This window comes from Rhinatrema bivittatum, chromosome 4, assembly GCF_901001135.1.
Source record: "Rhinatrema bivittatum chromosome 4, aRhiBiv1.1, whole genome shotgun sequence".
Taxonomy (NCBI): Eukaryota; Metazoa; Chordata; class Amphibia; order Gymnophiona; family Rhinatrematidae; genus Rhinatrema; species Rhinatrema bivittatum.
The window spans coordinates 260,182,593-260,197,930 of NC_042618.1; the positions used below are offsets into that span (position 1 = coordinate 260,182,593).

General features: G+C 46.9%; 1 protein-coding gene across 1 annotated transcript in view; it reads left to right on the top strand.

The window, feature by feature from the left end:
- Positions 1-15,338, top strand: part of PHF21B (PHD finger protein 21B) — an 888,545-nt gene that overhangs the window by 660,107 nt on the left and 213,100 nt on the right. The window contains exon 8 of the mRNA XM_029600063.1: positions 13,902-13,910. Within this exon, the coding sequence (XP_029455923.1) occupies positions 13,902-13,910 (9 nt within the window). The remainder of the gene's footprint in view (positions 1-13,901; positions 13,911-15,338) is intronic.

The window sequence follows — 15,338 nt, forward strand, 5'->3', positions numbered from 1 at the left end:
GAGACCTTGGAGTCCTTGTTGACAAGACATTGAAATCCTCAGCTCAGTATTCAGGGATAACCAAAAGTAAATAGAATATTAGGAATGATCTGAAATGAAATGGAGAATAAAACAGAAAATATCATATTGCCTCTGTCTAGATCAGTGGTACGACTGCACCTTGAGTTTGTGTGCAGTTTCTGGTCACCCCATCTCAAAAAAGCTATTCCCTGTACATACCAGGATCCATTCCAGACGGTGGGTTATGTTCCATGTCCAGCAGATGGAGTCAGAACACAAAATTCCCAGGGGAGGGACCCATATACACCACGCCTCCCCTGTAACAGCTCTCAGTAACGTTCTGACCTCCAGCAGATGTGAGCAGGGGACTTGTGGTCCCCAGCTTGTTAGCTTAGGGCTACCCTCCTCAGGGGGATCAAGTTTAAAAAAAAAAATAGGAAGTTTTAAATTTACAGTTTAGGTCACTTTGCTAAGGCTCCTCTTACAGCAGGGGGAGAGCTCTCCGCTTGTGCTGGCTCATCGCTCTCTAGCCTGGTGACTTGCTGACAGGCTGTTGCCTGTTTTCTTTCTTTCTTTCTTTTCTCATTTTCCTCACTGAGGGCTCAGTTGGGGTAAGTGTATTTTTGTTTCATCATCTTCTTTTCAGCAGAAGACTGCAATTTTTTGGTACATCCGTTAAATCTACCCCAATGATGCCAGACGGACCCGCGAGGTGGTCCCTCGACTGGGGGGTCGCCTTGCTCTCTTCTACGAAGAGTGGGTCCAAATCACGTCGGATCAATGGGTTCTGGATTTTCTAAGACGCGGTTACGCTTTGGATTTTGTTTACGCTCCTCGGGACCGGTTCCTGTTTCCCCTTGCGGGTCCTTAATCAAACAGGGAGCCGTGCGGCAGACCCCTCGATCGTCTCCTTCAATTGGGGGCCATAGTGCCGGTGCCAGCCGCCAAACTGGGCCAGGGGCATTATTCAATCTACTTTGGTGGTTCCCAAGAAGGAAGGTACTTTTCGTCCTATCCTGGGACCTCAAGCAGGTCAACCGGTCCCTCAGAGTCCCTCGTTTCCGCATGGAGACACTCCGTTCAGTGTTAGCGGCAGTTCATCCGAGAGAATTCTTGGCTTCATTGGATCTCATGGAGGCGTTTCTCTCCACATACCAATTTGTCAAGCTCATCAGCGTTACCTACGCTTCAAAATTTGGGTCAACACTTCCAATTTTCGTGCTCTTCCCTTTGGCCTGGCCACAGCTCCATTGGTTTTCACGAAGATCATGGTGGTAGTGGCGGCAACCTTGCGCAAGGAAGGCATCTTGTGCATCCTTACCTAGACGATTGGCTCATCCGTACAAAGTCAACGAGCTCAGTGTATCCTCGCAGTCGACAGAGTGGTACAACTTCTCCAATCTCTGGGATGGATTGTCAACTTCACCAAGAGCAGCCTGGTCCCGTCCCAGTCTTTGGATTTTCTGGGAACTCACTTCAACACCAAGAATGCCAGGGTTTTTCTGCAACCGGACAGAGCTCATTCTCTGCGTCAGCAGATTCAAGGATTTATGGCGCTCGAGACGCCCACTGCCTGGGACTACCTGCAGGTACTGGGGACCATGCCTCGACCATCGATCTGGTTCCTTGGGCATTCACTCATCTGAGGCCTCTGCAGAGATCCCTACTCTCCCGGTGGCAGCCGGTGTCGAGAGATTTCCAGGCAATCCTTCCGATTCCGAGAGGAACCTTCATCAGTCTCCATTGGTGGCTGGAACCGCGGCACCTAGCTCAGGGGGGTGTCGCTGGAGGACCCGGATTGGGTGATTATCACCACGGACGCCAGCCTCACAGGCTGGGGAGCGGTCTGTCGGGACAGCTCAATCCAGGGTCGATGGACGGAGGAACAGTCAAAGTGGCCCATCAACCGCTTGGAGACCAGGGCGGTCCGTCTGGAGTTACAGGGTTTCTTCCCCATAGTACGCCATCAAGCAGTCAGGGGTGCTATCGGACAATGCGACTACAGTGGCGTACATCAATTGCCAGGGAGGCACGAGAAGTCGGTTGGTCTCTCTGGAAACCGACAAATTGATGTAGGGGCAGAGCTTCACCTCCAACGACTAGCGGCCTCGCATATAGCGGGAGTGGACAACGTATAGGCGGACTTTCTCAGCCGACAAAACTTGATCCCGGAGAGTGGGAGCTCTTGCAGCAGGTGATGTGGATAATAGTACGGCGATGGGGGACACCGCACGTAGACCTAATGGCAACTGCCGGAAATGCAAAGGCCGCCCGCTTCTTCAGCCGCAGGCGGAGCGCGGCGCCGAGGGCGTAGACGCGCTGGTCCTGCCCTGGCCGTGCCACTGTCTCCTATATGTTTTCCCACCGTGGCCCCTCGTGGGCAAGGTCATCCGCAGGATAGAGGCACACCAAGGGCCGGTGATCCTTGTGGCGCCAGAGTGGCCCCGATGACCGTGGGTTTGCGGATCTGCACAATTTGATAGTGGAGGTGTCCCCTTCGTCTCGGTCAGCTGCCACGTCTTCTACGCCAGGGACCAATATTTTTCAAGGAGGCAGATCGCTTCTGTCTTGCGGCCTGGCTTTTGAGAGGCGTCAGTTGAGGAGGTGCGGTTATCCGGAGCCGGTTATTGCAACACTACTGAAACACGTAAGATGTCCACCTCTGTTACCTATGTTCGAGTCTGGAAGGTCTTTGAGGATTGGTGTGGAGCGAATGACATTCTTCCCATGCAGGCCTCAGTGCCACAAGTCCTTTCCTTCTTGCAGGCAGGTTTGGATTTGGGTCTTGCTTACAATTCTCTTCGGGTTCAGGTGGCGGCCTTGGGGGCTTTTCTTCGCAGTGGAAATAAGGAGTTTCTTTCCTCACATCCGGACGTCTCCCGTTTCCTTAAAGGAGTGAAACACTTGAAGCCTCCGATTCGCCCACCTTGTCCGTCGTGGAATCTGAATCTGGTGCTCCGAGTCCTCTGTGGTTCGCCGTTCGAACCTCTAAGCTCGGCTACCATCAAGGATGTCACTCTCAAGACCATTTTTTCTCATGGCAATCAGTTCAGCAAGACGTATTTCCGAGCTGCAGGCCCTATCCTGTCGTGAACCATACCTTTGTTTCACGCCTGAAGGGGTTTCGCTGAGGACGGTTCCTTCTTTTCTCCCTAAAGTGGTTTCGGCATTCCACCTCAACCAATCGGTGGAATTACCATCTTTTGCCTCTTCTGAGTCTGGAGACCTGCGTAGACTGGATGTACGGCGGTCTCTGATACGCTATCTGGAGGTGACTAATGATTTTCGGCTCTCCGATCATCTGTTTATCCTCTGGTCCGGACCCCGGAAGGGTTGCATGGCCTCCAAACAATCTATAGCGCGATGGTTTGAAGGGAGCGATCATAGCGGCGTACCTTGGCGTAGGTAAGTCCCCTCCGCTGGTTGTCAAGGCTCATTCTCTTCGAGCCCAGGCGACATCTGGGTGGAGAGCTCCTCCGTCTCCACTCAGGAGATTTGTAGGCGGCCACCTGGAAGTCGATCCATACTTTTGCGAGACATTATCGCCTGGACGTCGGTGCTCCGTCGGGCGGTCAGCTTGGAGACAAGGTAATACAAGCAGGGCTGTCTGCGGCCCACCCGTGATGGGAAAGCTTTGGTACATCCCACCGTCTGGAATGATCCTGGTATGAACAGGGAAAAGAAAATTATTCCTTACCTGCTAATTTTCGTTCCTGTAATACCATGGATCATTCCAGACACCCTCCCTTGGTTTGGGGGTTTGCTTGTGGGACATCCTGCCTACCTGTCTTAACAATCTTTTACTCTGTATTTCGAATACTGCACGTCTTTTTTGTTCACGCACTGCTGTTCGCAAGTTCACTGTTCAGAATTTAGTTGCTGTTTATTTGGACAGTGGTTATTTCAATTCCTTCTTTGATTACTTGATCCCTCTGTTTTTTAGTCTCTCTCTTTTGGGCTTTGTTAGTCTAGTTACTGAGAGCTGTTACAGGGGAGGCGTGGTAATATGGGTCCTCCCCTGGGAATTTTGTGTTCTGACTCCATCTGCTGGACATGGAACATAACCCACTGTCTGGAATGATCCATGGTATTACAGGAACGAAAATTAGCAGGTAAGGAATAATTTTCTTTTGTGGAACTAGAAAAGGTACAGAGCAGGGCAAGAAAAATGATAAAGGGTTTGGATTGGCTTCTTTATGAAGACAGGCTACAGAGATTAGGACTTCCAGCTTGGAAAAGAGATACCTGTGAGGAAGTATGATTGAAGTTATAAAATCATGAATGGGTGGAATGTGTAAATAAAGAACTGTTATTTACTAGGATTGTAAATTCATTTGAACAAATGGATAAATGCATCAGATAAGTCCATTTTGTTTCAGTCATAGGAACCTGAATCTAATGGAGTGTGTCCATGAATTTAAATGTAAATTTTATCTTATTTGTTTTATGCTTCCCCATTCAAGTTTATGCTGAGCAATGAGTAAATACTGTAAAGCAATAGCAATCAACTCTTCCCAGTGTGACATCATAGCCTGCTGAGAGCTGAGGCAATACAAATCGGCCAAGGAAACCAGATAGATGAAGTATCTTTTTAACTAGCCTATAGCTGCCATCTGGATAAAGTGATGCTGATTTCCTCTCACTGAAAAGATTGAGCAGGTACTAGACACTCTCTGTTTACTCTCTGTCAGTTGCAGGAAGCATCTATTTCTCAGAAGCTCAGAGTTGAAAAAAGCCTCTAAAACAGTAGGCTTTGGCACTAAGGGCTTTTTCTGATCTTCTCTGCTGTAGTGAGTATCTAATCTCTCTTTCACTCACTGTGACAGAAGAAAGACAGAGGAGGTGGCACTACTTCTGTGTTCACTGGTGGGCAGGGTAGGAATGGAATGGTGATTGAAGTCATGCTAGACTTCCAGTGATTTTTTTGTCTCTGCCTGAAGATTGTATAGTGCAGTGGAGGGAGATTAGCAGACATTGACAAATTGAAGTGATGAAAAGTCCTTGCCAAGCTTCCAGCTTTCTTGATTCTGTTCCCAACAGCTTTTTTGTGTGTTCAGAAGGAGTCATTCAGCAAATGCACACACATACACTGTATGTGTGAGTGTGACAGGCATTTTTACACACACTAGAGTGGTAATGTCCAGTGGTGGTACAGTATCAATAAAATCCTTTGTGATATCTAAATCTCAAGTAGGCACTTCTATTCCATCTGACACTGGGAAGAAGCTGAAGCCACCTCAGGCTTATAGTAGAAGAAAAAAAATGCATTCCTGCCTCTAAAACTGAAAAGAGATTTTTTTTACCTTCATAAATTTGAAGACCATATGCCATCACCCGCCTATTCCCTCCTTTTTGTTTGGAGCAGGAGCAAAAGGGCAGGAGAGCCATGCAAGACTGGCATTAGTAGGACAGGAGCATAGATAAGGGCAGTAGAAAACTAGCAGTACACTCTTTGATGGTTTACTGCTTCTCAGGCAATAAAGGAAATATTTTCAATAACTGATTCTGAGGTAGAATTTTTTCTGGGATTTCCTAAATCAAAAATTCAAGAGCTAGTAGCTGAAGAAAATTTGGGAGCTTTAGTCAGTAGCATCTTAGCCTCCAGTGAGGTGATAGGGAAGATAGATGATACTGATAATGTTGAGAGCAACCCCCCAAGAAGAGCAGGCAGTGCAGATAGAGATCACGAGTGATGCCCCTGACCTTTTTCCTCATGATCCACTCTCAACCTCAATTCCAGTGCCAGCATCAGCCCCCAAGGATGCAGAGAAGAGATCACGCAAGACATCCCTGGTCTGAAATCACTTTAAACTGATGGAGGACCCTCGTTTTGCTCAATGTATTCACTGCAGTAAGGCCATCAGTCTAGAGAAGAAACTGGGCATCTGACAAATGCTGGTATGCAGCATCATTTGCAGAAGCAGGCACATGCTGGCATTGGTATCAGGAGAGGTAGTGCTAGCCTTAGGACCCCCTCTGCCACTCAAGCAAAGTCAGAGGAAAGGGATTGAAAAAGAGAACACTCTTTCACAAGCTGATCCCACAGCCCTTCCAGCATTCAAGTGGAAGACCAGAAACCCCCTGCTATGCATCTGCAGTGGCAACCCATGGTATTTATTTATTTAACTTTTTTTCTATAACCGTCGTTCAGATGGGTACATCACAACGGTTTACAATAAGGCACATAAAATGTTAAAATATATCAAATTACACAGGTGCTATTAAGGTTCGGTAACATAGTTTGTAAACAATATTATTTGGTAAGTGTGATAAATCATGTCCATTTCTTATTGTATCAGTTTTGGATACAAGATTAGCTTTATCATTGTACTTTTATCCTTTATAGATGAACGAAAAAAATGAAGATTAAAGTAAAATAACAAATAAAAACTACACACATATTGATTTTGGTTATGTGTGTGGGTGTTCAAATTGTTTGTACCTTGCATTTCCCTGGGTACTATTCTTCCTTCTCTTTTTGATAAGCATGTTTAAAGAGCCAGGTTTTAGATTTTTTCTAAAGGTTTTGCTGTCACTTTGTAATCTTAACACCAGTGGCATGGTGTTCCATAGTATGGGTCCTGCCAGTGATAGTACCTCTTTCTCTTACTTGTGTTAGTCTTGCTGTTTTGATTGATGGAATAGTTAGGAGTGCTTTGTTGCTGATCTCAGGTTTCTGTAGAGGAAATGAAGTGGTGTTTCATATCACTGTCCTAGGGCAAGGTAGCATCGAAGAAGTAAATGAATAGTTACATCCAGGAAATGATTGCCCTGGATGACCAGCCCATGCAGGTAGGGGAGAATGTGGGCTTTACTACATCTATTATCCTCCAATTACAAAGTGCCCTCCAGGACTACCTTTAGTAGGCAGGTTATCCCAACCTTATGCAACCAATACTGTAGTCACATACAGTCACATCCAGCTAAGACAGAGGGAAGTAGCGTGCATTTCACCAGCGATATCTAGACTAGTCCCAATGCTACACATGTTTACCCCTCCCTAATGAAACACTGCTTGCACCTGGCCAAGAAGGGAAAGGCAGCAGCTCGAGTGAGAACTGAGCTTGATGGTGCAAGTGGGCTATGCCACACACCCAGGTGATAGTTGCCATACCTCATGTAATATTCTGTCATCCATAAAAGAGATGCTGGAAGATTGGCACCTAGACAGAGATTCAAGAATCTTCATGCAGGTTTCTTGTGACAGACAGCGGTGCAAATATGATAAAGAAAATTGAAGATGAGGATTTCAGGGGATCTTTGCACACTTGTTGCACCTGGCAATGAGGGATGCCCTGGTACAGGGTAATGGAGCACCTGCATCCAGTCCTGAAGGACCTGATAGAGAAGTGAAGGAAAATAATGGGATAGTGTAAGAATATTGAGTGTGAAAGGCAGAGGCACAGTGGGGAAGTAGCTCAGTAAAAAGTAAGAGATACTGCAGGCATGAGCAACATCCCCTGAACAGCACTTCTTCCCCAACCTCAATATGCTAAACCAATGTTGACCGCCTCAACCAGCTGACACAAGTCATACCTAAAGCAGCTAGCTGTTGTGTTCCGCGCTGCTGGCCGTCCACGGGCGCGGTCCCCTACCTCGCCTTCCTACCACGGCAGGGCCGACCGCCCCGCCCGGGCCCGGCACCCCACGCGTTAGCGCAAGTCCCCCCGGGCTCCTGCTCCTCCCTCGCGGTCGCCACTGCTCTCCTCCGCAGCCCAGATCCAAGATGGCCTCGCCATCCTTAGACGCGAGGCCGCGCCTCTTCATTTGACTTAAAGGGACCTCGTCCCTTAAGTGGATGCAGGCTGAGTCCTATCTCCAGAGTCAGAGGAAGTATAAAGGGAGACTTCTCTGACCATTCCCTGACTTGGCAACGTCTCCTGTGAGCTTTGTCCAGTCTGCTTGCTTCGGTGAGTTCCTTGAGCTTGGCTTCTGGTTCCTGCTTCGTCTTCCTGGTTCCTGACTTCGGATTGGCAAATGGTGATTCTCTGGCGTACGACTTCGGACTGGTGAGCGACGATCCTCTGGCACTCGACCTAGGACCTCTTCAAGACTACCGTCTCCAAGGGCCCGCCTAAGTCCTAGCGGCCCGGGTCCCTACGGGCTCCTCCTGGGGGGACCGCGGGCTTCCAGGGGGAAGCTCCAGTTGGCCCTTGCACCGTTACCCTGACCTCCCTAGGTCCACCTAAGTCCCAGCGGTCGGGTCCCTACGGGCTCCTCCCGGGGGGACCGCAGACCACCAGTGGTGAAGACACAGCGCCTCATCTCGTCTCTTCATCACCTCCATGTTCGCCTCAGCCTCCAGTGCCAAGGGTCAGCTGGTCCTGCCTCCTGTTCTGCCTCGCCACCCAACGAGAGAGCTACGGACCCTCCGAAAGGTATACCATCCTCTCGTCGGCCAAGGGTCCACAAGCCTGAGCATAACACTAGCAAAGCCCCCACCACAGCAAAGGAGGCCACAGTAGAAATGTCTGTATCACACTATCCAACAGAGCCCATCGAGGACATGGACACAGATACACTGGCATATTGGGCATTCAAGTCCATAGTCGGCCTGACTTGGCCATGGTGGCTCAGCATTTTTCTTTCCTGTCTTCTTAATGGCAGGGGATTTAATGAACCCTCATCATCAAGGCTGGTACCCAGAGCTGATAAAAAAAACTGGTCTTTTAAAAATCAGTCTGCCTTTGCTAGGCGTTCCAGAATTTCCATACGAGTAGTAAAATGACTGAAATCACCTTGAGAGGCCTGCTGCTACTATGCCTACCTTCATTCTCCAATTGTATTTATTTTATTTTACTTTATATGCCACCCAGCCAAAAAACTATGAGTGGCTTACAAAATAAAACACTCATTAAAAAGCACAATTCACAAGACAATGTATTAAAATACACAAAAACATAACTCAGCGGCATCAGCTATCACTGTCATAAAGGATTAACAACTCAAGCGATAGAGAATACAAGCTATAATAAATGCTTTTAGAGCTTTCATAAATGCTTTTGGCAGATTGTCAACTGTAATGCCTTAGAAGCAAATTCCTAAAATCTGGGGCAAGCCACTGAAAAAGCTCTCTCACAAATTTCAGAGAGCCGTGCACTGACAGGATGTCCAAAAGTCCTTTCTGTGATGAGCTCAAGGTCCTTGATGTATTGTTTATGTGTAGCATTGCATTCATCCATTATAGGGCCTCATAGTTAGTCGTCTGTGGACAAGGAAGGTGATCTTATATTCTACTCTAAATGTAACAAGACGTTAACAGAGCTTCTTTATATAGATGAAATATATGCTCTTTTGTTCGGTCTAGTTATAAGCTGAGTCACTGAATTTTGCAGTAGTTGGAACACATGTAAGGCATAAGCGGGTAAACCAAAGGAAATATTGTTACAGTAGTCCAGGCCTGGAACTATCATAGAAAAATAGAAGCTAGAAACATAGAAATGACAGCAGAAGAAATGAACATAGAAATGACGGCCCATCCAATCTGCCCAGCAAGCTTTCATACTTATTTTTTTCTCATACTTATCTGATACTCTTGGCCTTTATTAGTAACTTTTTGGTTCTATTTACCTTCCACCCCCGCCATTGATGTAGAGAGCATTGCTGGAGCTGCATCTAAGTGAAGTATCTAGCTTACTTGGTTAGGGGTAGTAACTGCCGCAATAAGCAAGCTACTCTGATGCTTATTTGTTTACCCGCCCTTTGCAATTCAAGTCCTTATTGGTTATTGTCTGAATATAAATCCTCTTTTCTTCATTCCCCCTGTCATTGAAGCAGTGAGCTGCGCTGGATATGTATTCCAAGTGAAGTATCAGGCTTAATTGATTCAGGGTAGTAACCGCTGTAACAGGCAAGCTACACCCATGCTTATTTGTTTACCCAGGCTATATAATTCAGTTCTTGTTGGTTGTTGTCTGAATATAAATCCTCTTTTCCTTATTCCCTCTGCCGTTGAAGCAGAGAGCTATGCTGGATATGCATTGAAAGTGAAGTATCAGGCTTATTTTGGTTTAGGGTAGTAACCTCTGCAACAAGCAAGCTACTCCCCCACTTTTTTGTGAATGCAGCTACTCTCCCGCTTTTTTGTGAATGCAAATCCTTTTTTCCACATTTCCTCTTCCCGTTGAAGCATAGAGCAATGTTGGAGTCGCATTAACCGTGTGTATGTTTATGGAATAAGGGTATTAATCTCCATGTAGTAGCTGTCATTCCCGCAAGCCACCCCCATGCCTCTTCTCTTCATTCACATCCTCTAGACTTTAATGGATCCACAGTGTTTATCCATGCCTCTTTGAAATCCTTCACAGATTTTGGTCTTCACCACTTCCTCTGGAAGGGTGTTTCAGGTATCCACAACCCTCTCCATGAAGAAATACTTCCTGACATTTGTTCTGAGTCTTCGTCTCTGGAGCTTCAAATCGTGACCCCTGGTTCTGCTAATTTTTTTTCAATGGTAAAAATGTGTTGTCTTTGGATCATTAAAACCTTTCATGTATCTGAAAATCTGTATCATATCACCTCTGCTCCTCCTTTCCTCCAGGGTGTACATATTTAGATTCTTCAATCTCCTCCTCAAAAAGTCATTCGATGAAGGCCATCCACCTTTTTGGTCGCCCTTCTCTGGACTGCCTCCATCCTGTCTCTGTCCCTTCGGAGATACGGGTCTCCAGAACTGAGCACAATACTCCAAGTGAGGCCTCACCAAGGACCTGTACAAGGGGATAATCACTTCCCTTTTCTTACTCTATATTCCTCTCTCTATGCAGCCCAGCATTCTTCTGGCTTTAGCTATCGCCTTGTCACATTGTTTCCCCGACTTCAGATCATTAGACACTATCACCCCAAGGTCTCTCTCCTGCTCCGTGCACATCAGCCCTTTACCCCCCATCGAATACAGTTCTTTCAGATTTCCACATCCCATATGCATGTCTCTGCACTTCTTGGCATTGAATCTCAGCTGCCATATCTTCGACCACTCTTCCAGCTTCCTTAAATCCCATCTCATTCTCTCTCCACTCCTTCCGGCGTGTCCACTCTGTTGCAGATCTTAGTGTCATACCACAAAAAGCAAACCTTACCTTCTATCCAGTCTGCAATTCGCTCACAAAGATATTGAACAGGACTGGTCCCAACACCCAATCCTTGCGGCACTCCACTTAACACTGCTCTCACTTCAGAGTAAGTTCCATTTACCATCACACATTGTCTTCTGTCCGTCAACCAGTTTGCAATCCAGGCCACCCTCAGCACTTCACATCCTAAGCTTCTCATTTTATTCACTAGCCTCCTGTGGCGGGACCATATCAAAAGCTTTGCTGAAATCCAAGTAGATGACATCTAGTGCTCTTCCTCGATCCAATTCCTTCACCCAGTCAAAAAAGTCAATCAGATTTGTCTGACAGGACTTCCCCTGGTGATCCTTGCTGCCTCTGGACCAGCAATTCTTCCGACTGTAGATAGTTCACTATACTTTCTTTCAGCAGCAACTCCATTACTTTTCCCACCACCGAGGTGAGGTTAACCTGTCCTATAGTTACTAGCCTCCTCTCTGCTCCCACTCTTGTGAAGCGGGACCACCACCACACTTCTCCATCACGTCAGCACCACTCCCGTTTCTAGGGATCTATTGAACAGGTCACACAGTGGACCTGCCAGCACATCTCTGAGCTCCCTCAGTATCCTGGGATGAACCTCATCAGGCCCATGGCTTTGTCCCCAGCTCTTCCCATACATCTCTACTGTAAATGGAGTTACATCTACTCCACTCCCCTCCAGTTTCTTGTTAACTAGCAATGGGCCTTTTCCAGGGTCTTCTTTAGTGAACACCAAACTGAAAGTATTTATTTAATATTTCTGCCATTTCTTCTCTCTCCACACATTGATCCTTTTTACCTTTCAATTTCACTATACCATTTTGAACTTTCTCCTTTCTCTGATGTATCTGAAAAATGTTTTGTCACCTCTCTTTACCTCTTTGGTAATCCTTTCTTTCTTCTACTTGACTTTTTGCCATCTTGATTATTTTCTTTGTCTCCCTCATTCTACCAGATATTCATTTTTGTGCTCCTCCCTTTAAGATCCTTTATATTTCTTGAACGCTGTTCTTTTAGCCATTATTTTGTCAGCCACCTCCTTTGAGAACCAGACAGGTTTCATTTTTCTTTTGCTTTTCTTTACTTTTCTAACATATAGATTAGTTGCCCTGGTAATTGCTCCTTTTAGTTTGGTCCACTGTTGTTCCACATCTCTCTTGTTCTCCCAGCCTTCTAGCTCTTCCTCCAGGTACTTCCCCATTTCATCAAAGTCTGTGTTTTTGAACTGCAAATCTCGGGTCTTCGTGCATCTTCTCCGTATCCTTTTTGTAATATGAAACCATACCATTTGATGATCACTGGTGCAGAGGTGGGCGCCCACCTGGACATCAGAAACATTATCTCTATTAGTGAGCACTAAATTGAGTATAGCTCCCTCCCTCGTGGGTTCCATTACCATTTGTTTGAACAGAGTCCCTTGCAGGGCATCCACTATATCTCTACTATTGTTAGATTCTGCAGAAGGGATACTTCAGTCTACATCCAGCAGATTAATGTCTCCAACAATCACTGCTTCTCCCTCTCTGTCAAGCTCTTCCTTTTGATTTTGAGGCCTGTAAACGACACCAGTAAAAATGGATGCCCCGTTATCTTTTTTTAGGTCGGCCCATAGTACTTCTTCATTGCCCCATCTTCCTTGCAGCTCAGATGCTCGGATATTGTTTCTGACATAAAGAGCCACTCCCCCCCCCCTTTCCTATCCTCTCTGTCTGCTCTCATTCTCCACATTTCTATAATGTTATAGCCCTCTGCAATCCCAGCCTAATTCTCCCACCCTGCTTCTTTCTTGGTTATACTGAGTATTTTGTCCCCAAAATAAAAAGGAGAACAAAAGAAAAAATACAAGTTTCTCTTCCTACCCACATCTTTTCTGGTGTTTTGCCTTATCTGGTTTTCTGCCTTGTCTTGGCCTTTATGCCATTTGTGATTTCCAGCACTCTATCCCTTGAGTGCTTTGACATGTTTGTGCTGTTTGCAGTTTTTTTCACTGTACACCTTAGAAGTTTTGACTCCTTTTTTTACAACTTATTTTATTTAAAATATATATAGGCCATCCAATTACAAAGCTATGAGTGGCTTGCAAAAACAAAGACATCCATAATAAATAAGAACATACAAATACCAAACTAAAAGTAAAACAGATATTTATAAGGATATACAAATGCCATCCTCAAATTGTCTGCAATATTAAGCTATGTCCGGAAATGCAAGTTGGAAAAAATTTGTCTTCAGCATCCTTTTTTAAAGTTTTAAACATATTGTAGCCATAAAACCCCTGGAAAAATATTTCACTGTCCAGGAGCGGCCTCAGAAAATGATCTTTAACATGCCTCTACAAGTCTGGCAAAGTGTACAAAAGGCACATCCAACAAACCCCTTTGCTGTGAATGGAAAACCCTTGATGGATTATATATGTGGAGCAAAGACATGCAAGACATTTTCAGCCCTATTTAGCAAACATTTTTCCCATAGACACTGAATAAGAGAAAATATTTAGTCAATAACCACTTTTGTGCACTAAGCAAGCCACCTTTTTATTGAACTCTGGCAGAGACTGGAAGCCAGTGTAGATTTTGCAAAGTTGGAATTTTGTGGAACCTTTTGTCCCTCCATATACTAATTGGGCCACAGTGTTTTGCAACAATTGGAGGGCACATAAAGCATAGACTGGTAGACAGATATATAGTGTTTTGCAATAGTTCAGGCTAGGTAGAATCATTGCCTGCACTATAGAATGAAAATCGTCCTTGGTTAATTCATTTTTCAATGGCCTCACTTCAGCGAGTCGAGCCCTCTTCAGCGCTCGACTCACCTGAAGTGCAGCGGTAGTCCAGGCCTGAGCGATCGACGCTGAAAGCCCATCAGGGCAAGGCCTCTCAACCCACTCTTGCCCTCCACGGGCTCACCGCCGATCACGAGGCTAACCTCTCTCGGCCTGCCGCTCCTCTGGGCCCTCCTCCATTCCGCGAGGCTCATCACCTCACCGCTGCAGCCTATCCCGATCTGGCGCAGGAGTGATATCCACAGACGGTGATCGCGCTGGGCTTTAAATCGCCTCCAACCTCCCGGCAGATCTCTCTTCGGCGCTCGACTCACCTGAAGTGCAACGGTAGTCCAGGCCTGCGCGATCGGCGCTAAAAGCCTGTCGGGGCAAGGCCTCTCAAAACCGCTCTTGCCCCCCCACGGGCTCCCCGCCGATCACGAGACTAACCTCTCTCGGCCCGCCGCTCCTCCGGGCCCTGCTCCATCCCGTGTGGCTCATCACCTCACCGCTGCAGCCTATCCTGATCTGGCGCAGGAGTGACGTCCAGAGACGGCGACTGTGCTGGGCTTTAAATCGCCTTCAACCTCCCGACGGGTCTCTCTTCGGCGCTTGACTCACCTGAAGTGCAGCAGTAGTCCAGGCCTGCGCGTTCGGCACTGAAAGCCCGTCGGGGCAAGGCCTCTCAAACCAGCTCTTGCCCCCACGGGCTCACTGCCGATCATGAGGCTAACTTCTCTCAGCCCGCCGCTCCTCCAGGTCCTGCTCCATCCCACGTTGCTCATCACCTTGCCGCTGCAGCCTATCCAGATCTGGTGCAGGAGTGACGTCCACAGACGACAAACGCGCTGGGCTTTAAATCGCCTCCAACTTCTCAGCGTTGCGCGCCGGGCGTCGCGCGCCGAAGGTGCACGACAAAGGGGCCTGCCCCTTTGTGCGCCCCTTCGTGCGCCCACCGAAGTGCCCATATCATCTTAAATGTACCTTCCTTGATTTATCATTGATTGTCATAGTTTTTCGCTGATCCTCCCCCTCCCTTTTTGTCCCGTCTTATTGAAAAACCATCCCTGGTTCTCACACCATCTCCTCCTTACCCACCCCACCCCCAACCTTCAACAATGCCACCTTTCATATGTAACTGTCCTATCTCCAACAAGCAAAGATATCCCTCAACATTACCCATCCCTTTACCCAACCCTCCCACCCACCTACAAAGAAGACTTATTCCTATTCCTATCTCCCCCCTCACTCAATTTCTGGGCCTCTCTCTAATCTTACTACTCCTTTTCAATGCCCAGTCTCTCCAAAAACAAACACATCTACTCCATGACCTTCTTACCGATTCCAACCCTGAAATCTGCGCCATAACCGAAACATGGCTTAAATCCCATGTTACCCCCCTGATTAATCAGCTTCCCACTGACACCTATGACATTTTCTCCATCCCTCGCAAAAAGATAAGAGGAGGTGGACTTCTCCTTGTT